The sequence below is a fragment of the Petaurus breviceps genome, unplaced genomic scaffold, assembly GCF_028583685.1.
Source record: "Petaurus breviceps papuanus isolate PSGF00001 unplaced genomic scaffold, PetGlider_PUasm1.0 126, whole genome shotgun sequence".
Lineage (NCBI taxonomy): Eukaryota > Metazoa > Chordata > Mammalia > Diprotodontia > Petauridae > Petaurus > Petaurus breviceps.
In genome coordinates this window covers 9,411,439-9,429,520 of record NW_027185655.1, presented here as the reverse complement: position 1 = coordinate 9,429,520, position 18,082 = coordinate 9,411,439, and the positions used below count along the sequence as shown (strand labels likewise).

The 18,082-nt window shown below is 40.8% G+C and overlaps 1 protein-coding gene across 2 annotated transcripts in view; it reads right to left on the bottom strand.

Annotated features, from left to right (window-relative positions):
• Positions 1 to 321, bottom strand: part of MRPL1 (mitochondrial ribosomal protein L1) — a 50,307-nt gene extending 49,986 nt beyond the window's left edge. For both annotated transcript variants that reach the window (XM_069092736.1, XM_069092738.1), the window contains exon 1: positions 156 to 321. In XM_069092736.1, the coding sequence (XP_068948837.1) occupies positions 156 to 186 (31 nt within the window). In that variant the 5' untranslated portion in view covers positions 187 to 321. The remainder of the gene's footprint in view (positions 1 to 155) is intronic.
• Between the last annotated feature and the right edge of the window lie 17,761 nt (positions 322 to 18,082).

Below are 18,082 nucleotides of genomic sequence, written 5' to 3'. Positions count from 1 at the left end.
CATAGGGAGCCACAGGAGGTTATGGACGGGAGGCGTGAGGGGCGACACGGCCGACCTCAAGCTTTAGGAGAGTGCAGACGGAAGAGACTAGCGGCCATTACAACACCCCAAGTGGGAGGTGACCACAACAAGCCGGCTTTCCCGCCCTTCCTTACCTCTCCCGAAGCAGCTCGTGGCCGCCGCCATCTTGCCCGACACGCGCTGCACCGTCCAAATCGGTCCCCGCTACCACTAAGACACAAGGACGAAAGGTTCCGGCTGGAGAGAGGCGGAAGGCGGGGACCGAAAAGAGACAAGGACCAAGGAGGAACGGGCGGAGGAGAGACTCGCCCCGCCCCTTCCGCGGTGGTGACACTTGCTGCCTCCCGCCTTGGCTACACCCCTTCGGGTTCCGCTTTTCCGGTCGCCAGCCACTAAAGGTGGTGACGCGACTGGAAAGCGGAAGTACGCCGGAAGCGTCAGAACGTCGGGCAGCGTACGCAAGTCCACGTGTGTGGACTTCGAGCCAATAGGCGGTCTCCAAGGGAACACGAGGTCTGCAGCAGGCCGCATCCCTCCTAATCCCCGAGATGTTTGGACAGTAATTCTTTAGCATCTTTGAATCTGCTTTCAACCTTCCCTCCCCCAAGGAAAGCTGATCATGTAAATACTTATTACCCAGTTATTCCGCGCCCTTTTTTTGGTCTTTTACACAAACCGCCCCTGCCCCCACGGGGCTTTCACTCCATCAGCAAAGCCAATGTGTACGAATTCATCTCTGTGATGATACACCAATAAAACGGGAGTCTGGTCCTAACCATACGAACACCGGAGTCATTTTATGATTAAGAGGTCATTTCTGTGACTGTAAGCAAATAAAAGAAAGCATCTAGTTACTAACCAATACAATTAAGTTGTTTTGTGGCTAAGAGGCGTAGGATTTCTGTGGTCACAAGCAAATTAAAGGAAACAGGAATCTGGTTGCTAACGGAACCAGGAAGCCGAGCCCCAAAACCGCAGCCAAAGGTGAAAGGACACATTCCCGAAGTGCATCTGCTACGCCCGAGGCTCGAAGGGATGGATACTATAGTTGCTGGAGAATAAACCCGGCTGAGTGAAGGGAACAGCTTAGAAGCAAATATATATATATATGTATGTGTGTGTGTATATATATATTTTCTTCTATATATATTTATATAGAGAGAGCAAATATATGTGTGTATGTATATATTTATATTTATACACACACACACATCAGAGTAGATCAATAGATTTGGCAGGGGCTTTGTTCAGTGAGGCTTTAATCAAACCATAGATACATTCAGTTTAGCAGTGGAGGCAAGTATTCCAAGACAAAAGCTTTGTTCTTTACAGAACTCTTTAACCTTAGTGTAACAGGTCACTGAAATATACATTTCCACAGCAAAAATTACTCTGAGCACATAGGTTTTCTCCACTCCTGACCCTTGTGCCCACTCCCTACACATGCTGAGTGCATTGATTGGTTGCTTGGTGGTTGTTCTTCATTCTGGAAAAAGACCAAAATAACATCACTGTGCTAGAGTCAAGTGCCTTGGTGAGATTGTGACAATACATTCCTACCTCAGGACTATGTTAAAACCCCTAAGTCCCTAGAGTACTTTTTCATTTATAGGGAATCATTTACCATGACACTAGTATTTATGATCAGGTTACTAGTTTACATAGACAGGAGCCCAAAACTAATATAATGGATTTGTGAGGTGACCAAGCCAAGAAGTACAATAGTTTTAAACATTTATTACATGCCAGGTTTATATTTGGATTCTGATATATTTTATTTCTGCATTTTCTTTTACATATGAGCACTTGTGATAGTGTTATTATTTCTTTTGCCTTTATTAAGTAAATAGAAGCAAACTGTCAGGGGTTAAAAAGTTGAAGTTGTGAGTGGGAGTTACCACAGTACCTTGAGAGAATTTGAATGTAACAAATCAATCAAAAAACATTTATTAAGCCCCTACTATGTTCCAAATTGGGCAGCTAGGAAGTGCAGTGGCGCCAGGCCTGGAGTCAGGAAGACCTGAGTTCAAAATTGACTTCAGACACTTCCTAACTATGTGATCCCAGGAAAGTCACTTTACCTTGTTTGCCTCAGTTTCCTTATCTGTAAATGAACTGGAGAAGGAAGTGGCAACCCACTCCAGTATCTCTGTCAAGAAAACCTCAGATGGGATCATGAAGAATTAGACATGACTAAAAAAACTGAACAATAAAAAATGTTCCAAACACTGCCTAAGCACTGGTTGCCATGTGGGGATGATCTTTCTCTGAGAATAGATTATCTGCCATTGTGAGGGCAGGTTAGAATGAGTGAGGTGGCCTACAGAATGAGAATGTATCCATTCTTTCATGTGAGAGATGTGAGATGTTATGGTGTTTTTGGTCCCCTTCACTTCCTCCCTGCTCCATTCTTAAATCTGAACTTCTTTACTATGTCTTAACAGCCTTCTCACCCTGGAAAATGCCTCCACCCCACATATTCCTTCATTTCTTAGCCCCTTCCTCCTCCTGGTGAACTCCTTCTGGAAGCTCCATTTTGAAGAATTGCTCAGACTAGCCATGCTCCTTTCCCAGCTCTTCTCCTGACTCTCTGGAGTCTGGATCCTCTACTTTGCAGCTTCCTTTTATGTACTTTTATGTTAGCTTAAAATGTAAGCTCCGTGAGGGCAGGGACTATTTCTTTTTGGCTTGTTGTATTCACCGAGTCTAGCACAGTACCAAGCATATAGAAAATATTGATAAATACTTCTTGACTCAATCACCCCACAAATCGATTATATTAGAATTTGGCTCATGTCTTCTCAAAGCAGGGAATTGGTTGGTTGTTGTCCTTCATTCTCTGTGAAGACCAAAATGACATCACTATGTCAGGGTCAAGGTTTAACTGTGGCTGACCAGGCCAGTACAAGCTCAGAAGGCTCTATCACAAGTCAGGCACAAATAGTCCATATGAACATTAGGAGTGGAGATGTCTCTAAATTTGCACAACTCTCATTTCCTTTGAGCTACTGCAATCCCATTTTGCTCATAGAGCACAGCTCCCTCTTTGATGGAGACACACCAAACTGGGCAGTCCTGTGCCAGTGTCTCCCATGTCTCATAATTGATTCCAGAGTTCTTCAGAGAGACCTTGAGAGTGTCTTTGTATTGATTCTTTTGATCTGCATATGATCGCTACTTGCCTTATGTAAGTTATCTGTAAAATAGTCTTTTAGGTAAACATACTGTGGTATTCAAACAATATAGCATTAGTAACCATAACATTTACTCAACAGAAGACCAGAGGAGGAACAATCATAATAAATCTATTCACCATAAACCTGAGTTATACTTTCCCACCATTTCATGTAGCATACTGGGGAGAGAGTGGGCACACACAGAAACCTAGGGGAAGCCCATTTGTTCAGAGCAATTCACAACTCTGGGCCATAGGCACACACATAATACATACATTCATGCACACATACATACATATGTATGTATATGCACATATACACATGCACACATGTGTATATACACACACATGTGTGTATAGGTTCTATGTCCTTGGTCCCTTCAGGAAGAATCTATCATACAAAGTCCTTCTTTGCTAACTGTGGTCCTGGTCCTCACAATTATTTTGCTGGTCAATCTCTCGTCATGTGCTATTGGGACTATTATGCAATGACAGTTTCTTTACATTCACAACCACCCTTTAAAAGAGATCTGAAAATAGCAAAGGATACTGCTTTATCCAATCAGCTCCAAGTTTTTTCTCATGACAATGCACATCTTACAGCCAAACAGGTGTAAAGCCTACACCTCTTGTTATGTTTCTCCCTCTCCAACCAGAGAGGGTCATAGTAGGAACTTCTCATCCACTTCTCTCTCCGCTGTAGTTGGCAATAAAAAGAGCAATAAGCCCTGATAGCTCTTCACCCAGCAGCAGGATTCAGGTTGCTAGCAGGTAGCCCAGCCTTTCTCCCAACAGTCAGGAAAGTGATGCTCTTCCAATCAGCAAGCTCCCAGCAGAGCAGATGAAGCATCCCTCCTCTCTGCTGGACGTTTTCTATGACTACTGTCTCCAGCTTCTTGTGATTCATCCTTTGCTCAGTCCACTCTCCTGCTTCTTTGTCTCTCTCTTCCTATAACTTCTTTTGCTGGTCAGTAATTCATCTTTCTTTTACAAGGTAGATCTCAAGAAATCTAGCTTTCTGTCAGGTATGAACCCAACAATGTTTGTAAAATATTCCAATCTTTCCTAAACAGTTATTTATTCATAGGTTTGTCACTATAAACCTTAAAATTCTAAAAATAGGAGGCAGACATGCTTGGGCCTGGAATCAGGAAGACATGAGTTCAAATCCACCCTCAGACATTTAGTAGCTATGTGGCCCTGGGCAAGTTATCTAACCTACACTGCCATAGTTTCCTCATCTGTAAAATGAAGATAATAATAGCACTTATCCCCCAGGGTTGCTGAGGATCAAATGAAAAATTTGTAAAAGTGCTTAACACACCAGTCTTAATACCTGGTACAGAGAAGGTGTATATAAATTCCTATTATATTAATTTCCATTCTGTTAAAAAAAAAAGTTCAATGCAAATGGATTGATAAATCAAAACACCCTGTAGCCATCACTGCTGCAGACACTTGCTCCACTATGGAAAGAAGATCTTCTTCTAATACATTCATGTGAGGAGTAGTTCCCTGCCTTGTATTCAGAATAGTCTCTCTCCTGAACATTTTATTTGGGAGATTTTCTTCACACATGCATCATATCAGTTAATCTTATACAAGTGTTCTGTCTCTGCTCTTTAAGCATCTAAACTGTTAATATACAAAAGGATCAGTAGTTTGCAGACTTTTCACATTTCACCTGGTCTCTGTACTGTCCATACAATTTCCTTATGGTCTATGTCTTCTGGGAAACAAGGCCAGGGTTTTGGCTAATACTTCTTTTGATTGCTCTCTTTATCTCCAATAAGTGATATAGTGGATGTAAACAGGGTATCTCCTTCTCGGAATGAGGACCCAGGATATCCTCCCCTCTCAAACTCAGAAGACTGCCTTTAAGACTAGACAAGTCATCACCTACCCAGCAAAACTGAGTATCATGTTTCAAGGGAAAATATGGTCATTCAATGAAATAGAGGACTTCCAATCATTCTTGATGAAAAAACCAGAGCTGAATAGAATATCTGGCTTTCAAATACAAGAAACAAGAGAAGCATGAGAAGGTAAACAGGAAAAAGAAATCATAAGGAACTTATTAAAGTTGAACTATTTACATTCCTACATGGAAAAAATGGTAATTGTAACTCATGAGAATTTTCTCAGTATGAGGATAGTTGAAGGAAATATATGTATATACATATATATATATATATGTATGTATAGGAGGGTGTATGAATGTATAACTATATATGAGTGTGTATATGTGTGTACATGTATACATAGAGGGGCCAGGATCAGTTGAATAGGAAGGGATGATATGGAAAAAATAAAATCAAGAGGTGAGAAAGGAATATATTGGGAGGAGAAAGGGAGAGATAGAATAGGGTAAATTATCACATATAAAAGAGGTGAGAGAAAAGTGTTACAATGGAGGGGAAGAGCAGGAAGGTAAAAGGGAATGGGTCAACCTGACTCTCATTGAATTTGGCTTAAGGAGGGAATAACATACACACTCAGTTGGGTATCTTACCCTACAGGAAAATAAGGGGGAAGGGGATAAGAGGGAGTATGATAAAAGGGAGGGAAGATTGGGGGACAGGGTAGTTAGACGACTAGACATGTACATCTTTGAATCCATTTTTGGTCACCTACAGTCAGGCAAAGAAATAAAAATGGTAAGAAGCAGTCTGAAGCATAGGGTCCAATCCCATGTCACTTGGCTAAGTGCTTTTGTTGGGGTTTAGAGGTGCTCAAGACTACAAAATATCAACATGCCAGGTCCTGCCAAATGACTTTGACTCAAGTTTTCTCTCAGCTAAAGTAAAACAAAGTTTATTAAAGATTTGCCATAATAGGTAGACTCTTTTTTTGTTTGTTTTTTGTAAGGCAATTGGGGTTACGTGACTTGCCCAAGGTCACATGGCTAGTTAAGTGTTAAATATCTGAGGCCAGATTTGAACTCAGGTCCTCCTGATTCTAGGGCCAGTGCTCCATTCACTGAACCACCTAGCCACCCCTAATAGGCAGACTCTTAAGGAGCCTAAGTATTTGTGAGCTTGTATTGACAAGGAGGTCAGAACAATCTGACACAGACTGAGTCTGAGCTAGATTGAGTCTCAGCCCCTTCATGGAGGTGTGATGGGTCTTATATACAGAAAGATTGTGGGCCGATTTAGGGGTGGTCCAGAGGAGGGGCTTGGAGAGGGTCTTGAGGGGGAGTCTGAGGAGGATCTTTGATGGAACTGAGGTCAAACTCCAAAAATGAGATTAAGGGTGGGAAACAGCTGAAGGCTACCTGGAGATGACAGACGGAGGGCTAGGCTAGTTTAAGGGTAACAGATTTGGGTGTAGATATTTTGGTAGGATCAAGGGTGGGAAGTAGGGTGGCCAGGGAGGTAGGCTTGGCTAAGAGTAACAGAATGGGGCCTAGCTATAATGAAAGGCTTATTGCCTCAGGCAAATGCCTCATCAAGTGGGAAGATTCAATCAGAGTTCAAGGAGTTTCCCAGAGCTTGTACCCCATCACTTTGATGGCCATCTGGAAGCAATCCCAATGTTTCCAGGTAAAACTTGGTCCTCTCTCACCTCAGTTATATGTTGCCATCTGAAGAGTCAAAAGAGGAGAAAGACAGGTAACAGTCATCCCTTTTTAAGGTATGCTGAGTGGGTCACATCCTGTCGTTCACTAGAACAAACCCCAAAATCTGAAATCGTTTTAGAAAGAAATTTATTCCATCATTTGGGAGGGAGAGAGCCTGGAAGAAGGAGTGGCTTTCTCCTAGAGTCTTCTGGTTACATTATTTAGAGTTTAGATAAGGGCAGAAGGACATTTGCTTGATTTGTCTCACAAAGGTAGAAGGTAATAACCATAACAAAGGGAAAGGTAGTTTGAAATATATAACAGCAGATAGATCAATCAAAACACAAGCATTGGGTGAACCCACAACAAGCATTGGGTGGGACGTAAGCATTCCTTAGACCATCAGACTTCTCTGCAGTCTCTCCCGGATCATCTTTCCAGTAAAGAGGCCTATTGACTGAAAGTGCCTTACCCTTAACTTGAAAAGGCCTTAGCCTAAAAGGGCCAGAGTCTCCCATTGTATCCTGAGCCATCCCCAGTCATCCTGATGAATATCAGGTCACTGGATCCAGATGGCTCTGGAGGAGAAAGTGAGGCTGGTGACTTTGCACAGTCCTCACTTAAATCAAAGTCAACTTCAAGTCACCTCGTTATTTCCCTGATGCCGTGGTCCTCTTTGAAAATGAAGGACAAACCCAACCTGTTACAAAATAGTCTAGCCACATGAAGCTGGGTTCAAACAATGTTAATATGTAATAAATAATAAATATATACTCCGTAATCACAGCACAGGCTCCATGAAGTGCAATGCCCATTACACTCTTTCTTTGGTTAAATGTTTTCTGCCTTCAGCAAAAAAACTGGGGTGTGATTGGAACATCTGTCCATAAGTCAATTCTAGAAAGTTCCTTGGGATGGTGGGAAGGCGCAAGCATTGCTTTGCCCAGTGACTCATTCTAAAGAGTATCAAACAGTTCATTAAACATGGTTCTTTTTAAAATCCCCATATTAAAAGCTTTTCATAAAGGGTCAGAGTTACCACAGTTTGTGCGTCTAGAGATTACATTCACCTCCTGTGGCAGCACCAGGGATCCCCCTTTTCCTATAGTAGGGATTAATCTTCCCTAAAAAACAACAAAGATGTCCCTAGGACTTGATTGGTCCCCATCTCCTTTGACTCTTGATGTTTTCTGGTTACCCAAGTCCATGAAAAGTCCCATCCACAGTCAGTTAGGGCCCTCCAATTTGGCAGATTTCTGAACACCTCCAAAGTCACCGCATCCCTCACCATGTCCTGCCTACATGACCAGACACATTTCCTAATGGAGATGAGGGTGACAGGTGAAAGCTAATTAGCACTACATCCTTATAGCATATACTTGCTATAAGGGCAAAGTAAATCTCCTTTTGTTAGCTATTCAGTGGCTTTCATTTCATCCCAGCACTGAATCTGAACTAAGAATGCCAGGATTAGAGCTGATTACTATACCCCCAAATGTAAAGTTCCACAAATTTCCCAAGTATAAAACACATGACAGAATTTATGAGAGGTTACCACTTGCTTTGTCCTTATAAAGGGTCTATCTTAATCTAAACCAATAGGGGGAAAGACCCACAAATTCAGATTTAAAAAACAAAAAAAGTGAAAAGTAGGACAAAGGAAAGGAAGAACTGAGTTTTCTCCCTCAGAGAAAAACTCTCTAATCCCAAATAGGTTCTGAAAACTTGTAGAACTCTCCCAAAAGAGAGTAGGGACATGAGATTTCCTGGATGTCAATCCCTCATCCATAGGTAATGTTGTGGTTTAAACCCAGGGACTCCAAAAACTGTTAAGGTGGGGGCTTTGCCCACCCAAAAACTTTTGCAGTTTCATGATGTGTTGGGGTGGAACTGTCTCAAAGAATTCAGAGTCAGACCACCTCTAATCCAAGTATAGGCATTTATTGAGATTGATGCCTCTCATGAAGCGGCTAAATTCCAACAGGAACCAGCACCTTTAAAGAAAGCAAGATGAATTTTTATAGGATAAAAATGCAATTACATCATCAAAATTTACATAGAGGAATATGAAAAAGGCAGGAGGAGTTTGTTAAAGGATTAGGTAATGAAGGAGGGATCCCATCTATGGTTCAGTGGTTAAACATTCTGGTCATGTTGCCCTCCAACTGGCTAGCTATTGTGGTCCTGTCTTGGGCTAGATGGATGACGTGATTGTGACTGAATATAAGAACACACCTGTTTCAATGGGAATGGATCTGGGAGCACTGACCAGGTAGAGGTCACTAGGTTCCCATCATATGGATACACCTGCTGTTTCTGTGGGAACTAAGAGTTCAGGGACACACCTGTTGTTCCAGTGAGCAGTGAGGCATACATGAAGAAGTTCGGATATGGGGGGGTGGGGGGGGGTAGGTAGGTACAGTGGGCTGCTGTTCAGTGGGGCTGGACCCATAATGAAGTTAGAATATTGGGACTGGGGGCAGCTATATTAGGATTCCATCAGGTAAGAAACCAAATCGACCTGAGTATAAATTCCTCTAGGACCCTGAAGTACCCAGGGTACCTTCAATTTCTCCAGATAGCCCCAAAACACATAGGGCACTCCAAAAGGGAGCCAAAGGTTTCTTTCGAGTTCCTACAACATATACAGCACTCAATATTTGGAACCTGGCCAATGTGGAGGTTCCAAATTCCAGATTTACCTGACAATGGAACAAATAAGCTTAGTTCAAAATGAAAGCAACTATTTATATCTACCTGTAATATAAATATAAAAATAAATAATTCACCAAACATCAAACACAAAAGAACAACAGAAGACTAATGATTTGTCCCTGGATCATTTGTATCTTATCTAAATCCAGAAGCTGAAAAGGAAGAGAGCTGTAGAGAAAAGTACTCAAATCCGATCTGCGACCTTGAGTAAATCACAGCTTCTGTGGGCCTCGATTCCCTAATCTGTACAATGGGGGATATTGGATTTGATGCCCTTGGGAGGAAGGAGGGAATAAAGGAAGGAAACAGTAATTACTAAGTGTTTACATGTGCCAGGCCCTGGGCTAAGAGCGATCTCTTTTGATTCTCCTAACTCTGGGAGGTAGGTACTATTTTACAGTGGGGAAAACTGAAGCAGATAGGGTCACACCATGTGTAAGCTGGCTGGTGGGAGTGGAAGAAGGTAGAAAATCACTGCTAGACGTACAAGTGACTCCGTGACTTGCCATGTGTAATCCCCTATCTGGTTGCAGAGCTTGGGATGCTAATGACTCAGGGGACCTATTAATAGAAAAGACAGCTTCATGAGCTAAAGAGCCAAATTTGGACAAATTTGCAGACTCAGTGTCAGGCCAAAGAGCCCTTCTTGGACTAAGAGTATCCCTTTCTAGGTAACTCTAGAAAGCTATTGGAGATCCTTCTCTTTTGGGAGATGATGCAGAGGCTTGGAATTTTCAAACAGGGGTCTAAGATCCTGACTTTGATGAAACAGACATCCTTGACTCCATCCACATACCAGCTCTCAAGAGATGTCACAGAGACAAAGTGGTTTCCTGGGAACCCTCTGGAGCAAGTTCTGATCCTTCTCTAGTCTACTCACATTTGTACAAGGTGAGCCACCTAGACCAAGCTATGTGAATGAAAGTAGCACTTCTAGCAACCTTTGCCCCCATACAAGTTGATCTGGCTTTTCTTGAAAGCTACTGAGACCATCCCTATGCTTCAGTGGGCATAAGAAATTCCAGGCTCTCAATAGTCAATAGACATTAATTAAGCTTCTACTATGTACTAGCAGCTATGGATAGAGTGCTAGGCCTGGAGTCATGAAGACATCTTCCTGAGTTCCAATCCAACCTTAGACACTTACTAATTGTGTGACCCTGGGCAAATCATTTAACTCTGTCTGTTTCCCCATCTGTAAAATGAGCTGGACAAGGAAATGGCAAATACTCCAGTATCTTTGCTATGAAAACCCCAAATGGAGTCAGGAAGATTCAGACATGACTGAAACTACTGAACAAAAGCCCTTACTAGGTTCTGTGCTAGGCCCTGCCCTCCAGGAGCTTACAATCTAATGAGGGAAAACCATACACAAAGGAAAGATGAAAAGGGGTACAGGACACCCTTGGGTGTGGTGAGGAAACCAAAGAAGTTCAAAGTAAGGGTAGCCCCTTGGGAAATTGGGAGGCACTCCCCACCCCTGGGTGACTCAGCCTGAGGGGTTTTGTTGAGGTTAATCAACTCCAGGTGCCCTCCAGGCATCTCCTAGTGGAATATTCTCTAGTTACAGCTAAGCAAATCTCCTTTTGAATGAGTCTCATTTAGTTCAGATATTGCCCATAGACTATCAGAAAATTGGTCTGAGTCAGACCCAACAGCATGCCACCTTCTGCTGAAGATCAATTAGCTCTAGTTAGATTGAGTGAATTAGCTGCCAGACACTAGCTTCAGCAATGGAGCTTTCTAGGGAATCTAGAAACACAACAAATACCACTATTTTCTTTCTCCCTCCTGTCCTTTTACCGTACAGAGGGAGTGTTGTGCAGGGAGACCTGGCTTTAAACAGGGCTATTGGGCAAGTCCCTTAACCTTAGCCTCAGTTTTCCCCATTGGTAAAAAGCAGAAAATAATACCTACTGGGGGCATTTTAAGGCTGAGGTGAGAAAACATGTTAAAATGCTTGGCAGACCTTAAGGCATTCTATCTCTGTCAGTCTTTAAAAACATTATATTCCAAGAAACACTACAATAATTTGATTTTGATGTATGTAAAAAATTAGATTCCTTTAAATGAAATTCCTAACTTTATTATTTCTACTTTTTTTTTTAATTAAAAGAGGCAGCTAGTAATACAGTGTGTGTACTGCTGGGCCTAGAGTTAGGAAGACCTGAGTTCAAATCCAGCCTCAGACACTGACTGAGCTTGTGTTTTGCCAGAGACACTAAGGCAGGAGAGATAGGAAAAGGAAGGAAGAAAGGAAAAGGCCAGGAGGTCAGAAATGCTGCTTCCTTTAAAATTTTACCACCCAAAGGAAGAGGGATATTTCTTTTTCAGGAGCAGAACCTTCTGTCTGGGGATTGTTCTGGGTTCCCTTTATTTCATATGCCTGGCTTTCACCTTTACCCATCTTCTACATTTTCATAGTTTTTGAGTTGATGGGGACCTTAGAGGTCATATAAACCCACCCCTTACTTTATAAATCAGGAAACTGGGGAGAAGAAAAGGAAAGGCAGCAAGCATTCCTTAAAGACCTACATGTGCCAGATGCTGTGCTACGTGTGTTCCTTATAACAATTCTGGAAGATAGGTCCTTTTATTATCCCCATTTTACAGTTGAGAAAACTAAGGCAGATAAGTGGTTTGCCCAAGGTCACAAAGCTAGTAATTTACTAGGGCTGGATTCGAATCCCTAGCAGTCTTTCAGAGAAGTCAAACAATCTGCCTAAACCAAAGCAGGATTGTTGGGATTCAAACCCAGATCTATGACCCCAAATCACTTAGGGTCCTCTAGGCTGTCTCTACCAAGCTAAGGGCCACATATACATAAGAAAAGCAGGAATGTGGAACAAAGGATTGAAAGGGAAGGTGATGCCTGGATGAACCTGGAGGGGAGAAGAGACTTATCCCTTTGCTTTTCTTCTTTCTGTTCATTTGCATGGGACACCTAAAAGAATCTTAGGTTTGACAAAACTTAGGGGTTGTGGACCCAGACAATCCTTGGTTGTTTGTTGAAAGAGAGTCCCATAACATGATTCTGTCAATCAGTTATGAAGCAGAAAACACAAGGACTTTCTAATGATAAATCAGAGGCATGGGACAGACATTTTGCCCTTGGTGACCATTGGAGGCTGCCTGCCCAACTTTGCCGGTTGTAGGCCCCTGGGGGGTGGAACTCTCCCTTGGGAGAGGAAAAGCTTACCAAAGCCAAGGCTGTGAGAACTGGCAGATTCTTCCCATGTCGGGAACAAGCAGCTAGGAGATTTCCCCAGTCTGATATCGAGTGTGTGAAGTGTCTGTCTTCCTAAAAGAACTACACCTTAGGTCTCTGGGCTAGAAGTTAAAAGATGCACCTGAGAGAGCTGACTCCTTCCTATGGGAAGAAGACATCTAAGCCAAGGTCTCAGCTAAGATCAGAGAAGCTCCCCAATGCTGTGCCCAATGGAGTCAGGCTTGGCAACTACTGGCAATGACCAGATGAAGGGCAAAGAACCAGTCAGCAACATCCGTGCTAGGCCTGGAGGGAGAAATGCCCAGCAAAGAAACTACATGGGCATCAGAGTCTGCACACCATGGGAGTGTGTGTATGTATGTACGCATGCACACACACATATATACATACAGAGTGTGTGTGTATATACATATATATATATATATATCACAGCAATATGTTTCTCCTACATACATGCCCCTCCACGTATATGCTCCAGCCACACTGCTCATTATATCTCTGTACTCTTTTTTAATTTTATTTTTGCTTTATGGAGGGCAATTGGGGTTAAGTGACTTGCCCAAGATCACACGGGTAGTTTTTTTGTGTTAAGTATCTGAAGCTGGATTTGAACTCAAGTCCTCCTGACTCCAGGGCCAGTGCTCTACTCACTGCACCACCTAGCGGCCCCTATCTCTGTACTCTTACCACTGCTGATAGGTATATTTGTGAGAACATGTGCTCTGCTTCATGGGGGAAATGTTCTTTTTCTTCTTTCTTCTGTGTTATTTCATCAAATATCTTTCTGTGAGGTGATAGTGTTTTTTAGTTAACTAATAAAAAAAGGAAACACATTGGTGGGGGCTCATGAGATATAGTTTTAAGTGGGTACCTACCCACAGTTCCTAGAACTTGGGTTTCATGTCTGGCTGGGAGAGGACCCAAGCATAAGCTAATGCTACACCAAATTGGGAGAGATTATACCAGGCGTTTTCCTTCATAGCTCATCCTGAACCCAGAACAAGGGGCTCAGGGTGATGTGGAGATCTGTTATCTATGACAGGCCTGAGGAGCCCCAGGAGAACAGACTCAGAGCTCCCTGTAGTTAAACCCACTTTCCTCAGCTAGGAGTTGATCAGTAGGAGTCCTTTATTTAATGGCTGCTGTAGAAGAAGATAGCTTTGGACTGGTCAGCAGAAATGCACAGCTACCAACTTTTCCACTCAGACAAAGAGGGGCCACTTTCCTTGTTCCAGGTATGTGGGTTAGCAATCAGTATCATTCCTGAACACCTAAGGCTATAAGTATCATCTGGGTTAATTGACCCACAGGCTTTTACAACAAATAGGTGAAGAACTGCATTTTTTAAAATATTCTAGATTAGAAACCTGTACCTGCCTTTTGGTTAGAAGCTTGTTATAAGACATTTGCATCCTGTATTGACATAAATTATTGTTTTTCAATATTACTGAAAATATGTACTCCTCATCTGTGGGTTATAAAAGATTCCAAAATTTAACTCACAAGTGACCAATTCTCTGATAATTTTGGTTAATTCTCCATTGTGCATCCTGAACCCACTTAATGCAACATCCAGAATTCTCTTAAGGCATGACTTTGGTGGTAGAAATTTCAAGTTCTGTGGCAAGCTGAAAGAGTAGGTTATTTTTAGTTAGGCAGACTGTTGTATTTTTTATTTTTATTTTTTGCAGCTGTGAAATCACACCAGGTAGGCAGCTGTCAAGCCTGTCTAGGCCAGTCATCAAGGCCAGATCTAGTGAGGCCCAAATGGCATGGTTGGAAGAACCTCTTAATAAAATTTACCCCCTCCTTTTTAAGGAAAGAAATGTGCCCACCCCCAAAACAAACAAACAAAAAACCCTAGGTAGTCTAAGGTTTCTAGAACCCTCTTCATTGTAGGGACTCCGGTATATCCTTGGCTATTGTATGGTTGACTCTAATTCCTGAACTGTGGTCTTCTGGAAGTAAAACATCAAACCATCTAAATTATTACAGGGATGGAAGGAAGGTTTGTTCCCCTGAGGTCCTTGATGTGTTTCTTGGGAGGACTGGAGGAAGGGAAAATTCTGATAAGTGCAGGCAAGGTCACGTTCTCCCAGGAATACAGAGTGCTTCACTGGCTTAAGAAATTGAATGTTCTTAGGGAGTCCTTGCATATTTCTCCTTGCTGTTATCAAATGAAGATATGATTATACTGAGAATGTAATCAGAGAATAAGAAAATTCAGTGACAGCAGTAATGAGCAGCAGAAGCCTTAAGTCTGGACATGGATTTTGACAGAAAGTTGCTGAAATCACCTATATTTTAATTGTCCCTGATAGACATTGCTACAATAACATGTGCCAACCAAGATTCTACAGTTATGAACTCCGGCTATTTGTGACCATAAATAAACATTATTCACTGCCTTAAATTTTTGCTATACCTTAATAAAGTTCAGAGTAACAGAATCTGAGATTTGGAAGAAGCCTCAACAGTCATTTATAAAGTCCATCCATCATAAAGAGAATCATATCTATTTTAGCATATTCATTATTATACGCTTTATAATAAGAAGTATCCCATTATAATATGCTCAACAAGTGATTGTCCAGCCTTTGCTTAAAATTTCCTAGGAGCTGCAGCTAACTAGGTGGTGCAGTGGACAGAATACTGATCCTGGAGTCAGGAGGACCTGAGTTCAAATCTTACCTTAGATATTTACTAGCTATGTGACCCAGGGCAAGTCACTTAAACCTGATTACCTCCAAAAATAAATAAAAATATCCCATGAGAGGGAAAACAGACCACCTCTTGAGAAAGCCTACAGTACTTTTTGGCTGTTCTAATGTTAGAGCTGTATGCTTGATATGAAGCCTAAATTTGTTTCTCTGTAACTTCCAACCATCATTCCTGGTTTTACCCTCTGGATCCAAAGGGAATAAGTCAAATCCTGCTTCTCCATGGATGCCCTCTAAACACTTGAAGAGAGCTAGTATGTCTTCCCTGAGTCTTTCTTCTCCAGGCTAACACACCCAATCCATGCCTTCAAACACTCCTTATAAGTCATAGATTTGCAGTAAGACTTTTCACTGGTCTGACTACCCTCCTCTGGACATTTTGTCTTTATCAGCATTCTTAACTTGTGCCACCCAGAATTGAACACAATACTCCAGATGCAGTCTGAACCAGGTAGAATGCCAAGAGACCATTGCCTCCTTATTCCTGAAACTATGGCCCTCTTTATACTGCCCAAGATGACATGAACTTGCTTACCTGGCCCTTCACAAGAAGCCTAAAGCTTATAGTACTACTAATCTCCTAGATCTTTTTCCAGAAAGATTCTTTCTAATTATGCCTTCTCCTTCATGTCTTATGAAATTGATTTTTTGAATCCAAGTGTAAAAATTTACATTTTTCCTTATTGATTTCATCTAATTAAATTCAGTTCAATAGTCTAGCCAAGGTCTTTGTGGATCTTGACTAACAATCCAGTGTATTAGCTATTTCTCCCAGCATTTTATCATCTAAAAATTTAATGAGCATGTCATCTATACCTTTCTCAAGTCATTGATAAAAATGTTAAATAGCAACAGATCTTTGTACATTCTAGTGGAATGTTAACATTGAACCACTTAGGACCCTTTGAGAACAGTCACTTAACCAGGTCTGAATTCATTTTCTTTAAAGATTTTCCAAATATTTCCAGCTTGTGATATTTCCCAAATTCCACATCCATTTCTTCTTTTTGACCACATGATCTCTAATATAATCTAATAGACAAGACCTCTTTGCTTTCTCCCTCCATTGGTCTTCATCCAAATGTTCTCTACTATGCTTCTCATGTCCTGGCTTCTGATTTCCTCATTTGAGTCTATCTTTTTAATTTAAAATAACCTACCAATAAATTTTTTTACCTATCCTATTTCATTTGAATAAGGCACATACACCAGAGCCATATTTTACTTTTGGTTTTACTAGGTCTCACTGAATAAGAGATCAAATTGGCCCCCTCCTTAGGGACTTCTAAATCCTCCTACTTAATTTGTGTACAGATATTTAAGGTTACTGATGTGTGTGCTGGCACTAACTCAGAGCTAGAGAGTGAATTGTTAAATTTTCAGTGTGAGCTCAGAAATGGACAATTCTATCAAACAGTACTTGATTTTTTATTTTGTTGATTGTCTAGATTTAAGAAAATGAAGGGAAAAATTAATAATGCAGATTGATCTTAAAGGTATGCCATAATTGCATTTTCTTGAGAGTTCGCTGATAAATACTTACCCACACTCCCCTGGTGACATATTTTACTAAAGGTCCCTTTCTTGGAATTTCGTCTCATGAACCTCTGGGTGTTTTAATTGGTATTCTTATTTTCTTCATTGTAGCTATTTTATGGTATCTAGCTTGGTAGAGAGTTTTCTCCCTTCCCTATCTTTTAGTTTAAAACCCCTTTGAATAAATTTGCAAAACAATCAGTAAATACATTTCTAAAAAATACAAATGTAGCTTTGATGCTTTTGTCTGTTTATCACAATGATTTTCAACAACTGCTATCCATATCAAATACTCCCTTTTGATAAAGAAAAATAATTAAGTAAAAACTAATACAGAAAACAGGTTTCTTATATATATATATATATATATATATACATATATATATATATATATAACTATGGTGTCTTCCCCCTCCATTTTATTAAATAAGTGATATGTTTTTTTCTTCATATGAAAGTTGTCAGTATGTATGTTTCTACTTAAATATTTTAAGGAAACAGAGAAGAGAATTATTAAAGACCAAAATAGCTATATAAACTTCTTATCTTCCATTGATAACGCATTTCACTTGTTTAAAAAAGTTATAATTTAAAAATCTGTCAGCTTGTGAATACCTTTTATTTAGATCTAAAAACATAAATGGTTTTTATATTTAAAAAAATTTTGTCAGATTGTGTCTGACAATGTGTACAATACTCTGACCCCCAACTCTGTATAGTGAGGGAGAATTTATGGTTCTTTTCCTCTTCTCTGAGACCTTCATTGTTTTTTTCCCATTATTTCTTTTTAGCATTCTTTTATTTATATTATAGCAGTCAGATAGATTTGTCTCACTTGTACTTATTTCACTCTGTATTGATTCCTCCAAATCTTCCCACGTTTCTCTGAATCCTTTATGTCTATTTCTTCTTAACACACGTAAATATTCCACTACATTGTAAGCTATAGGTTTTTTTTTTCAGCCAATCCCCAATAAATGGAATCCACTTTATTTCTAATTCTTTACTGCCACAAAAAGTGCTCCTATAAACATTTTAGTGTGTTTTGTTTTTGTTTTGAGCATCTTCAAATTTAGATGTATGCTATCCCTAGTCTGTAATGCTTGTGTTTTCAGCTGTGGTCC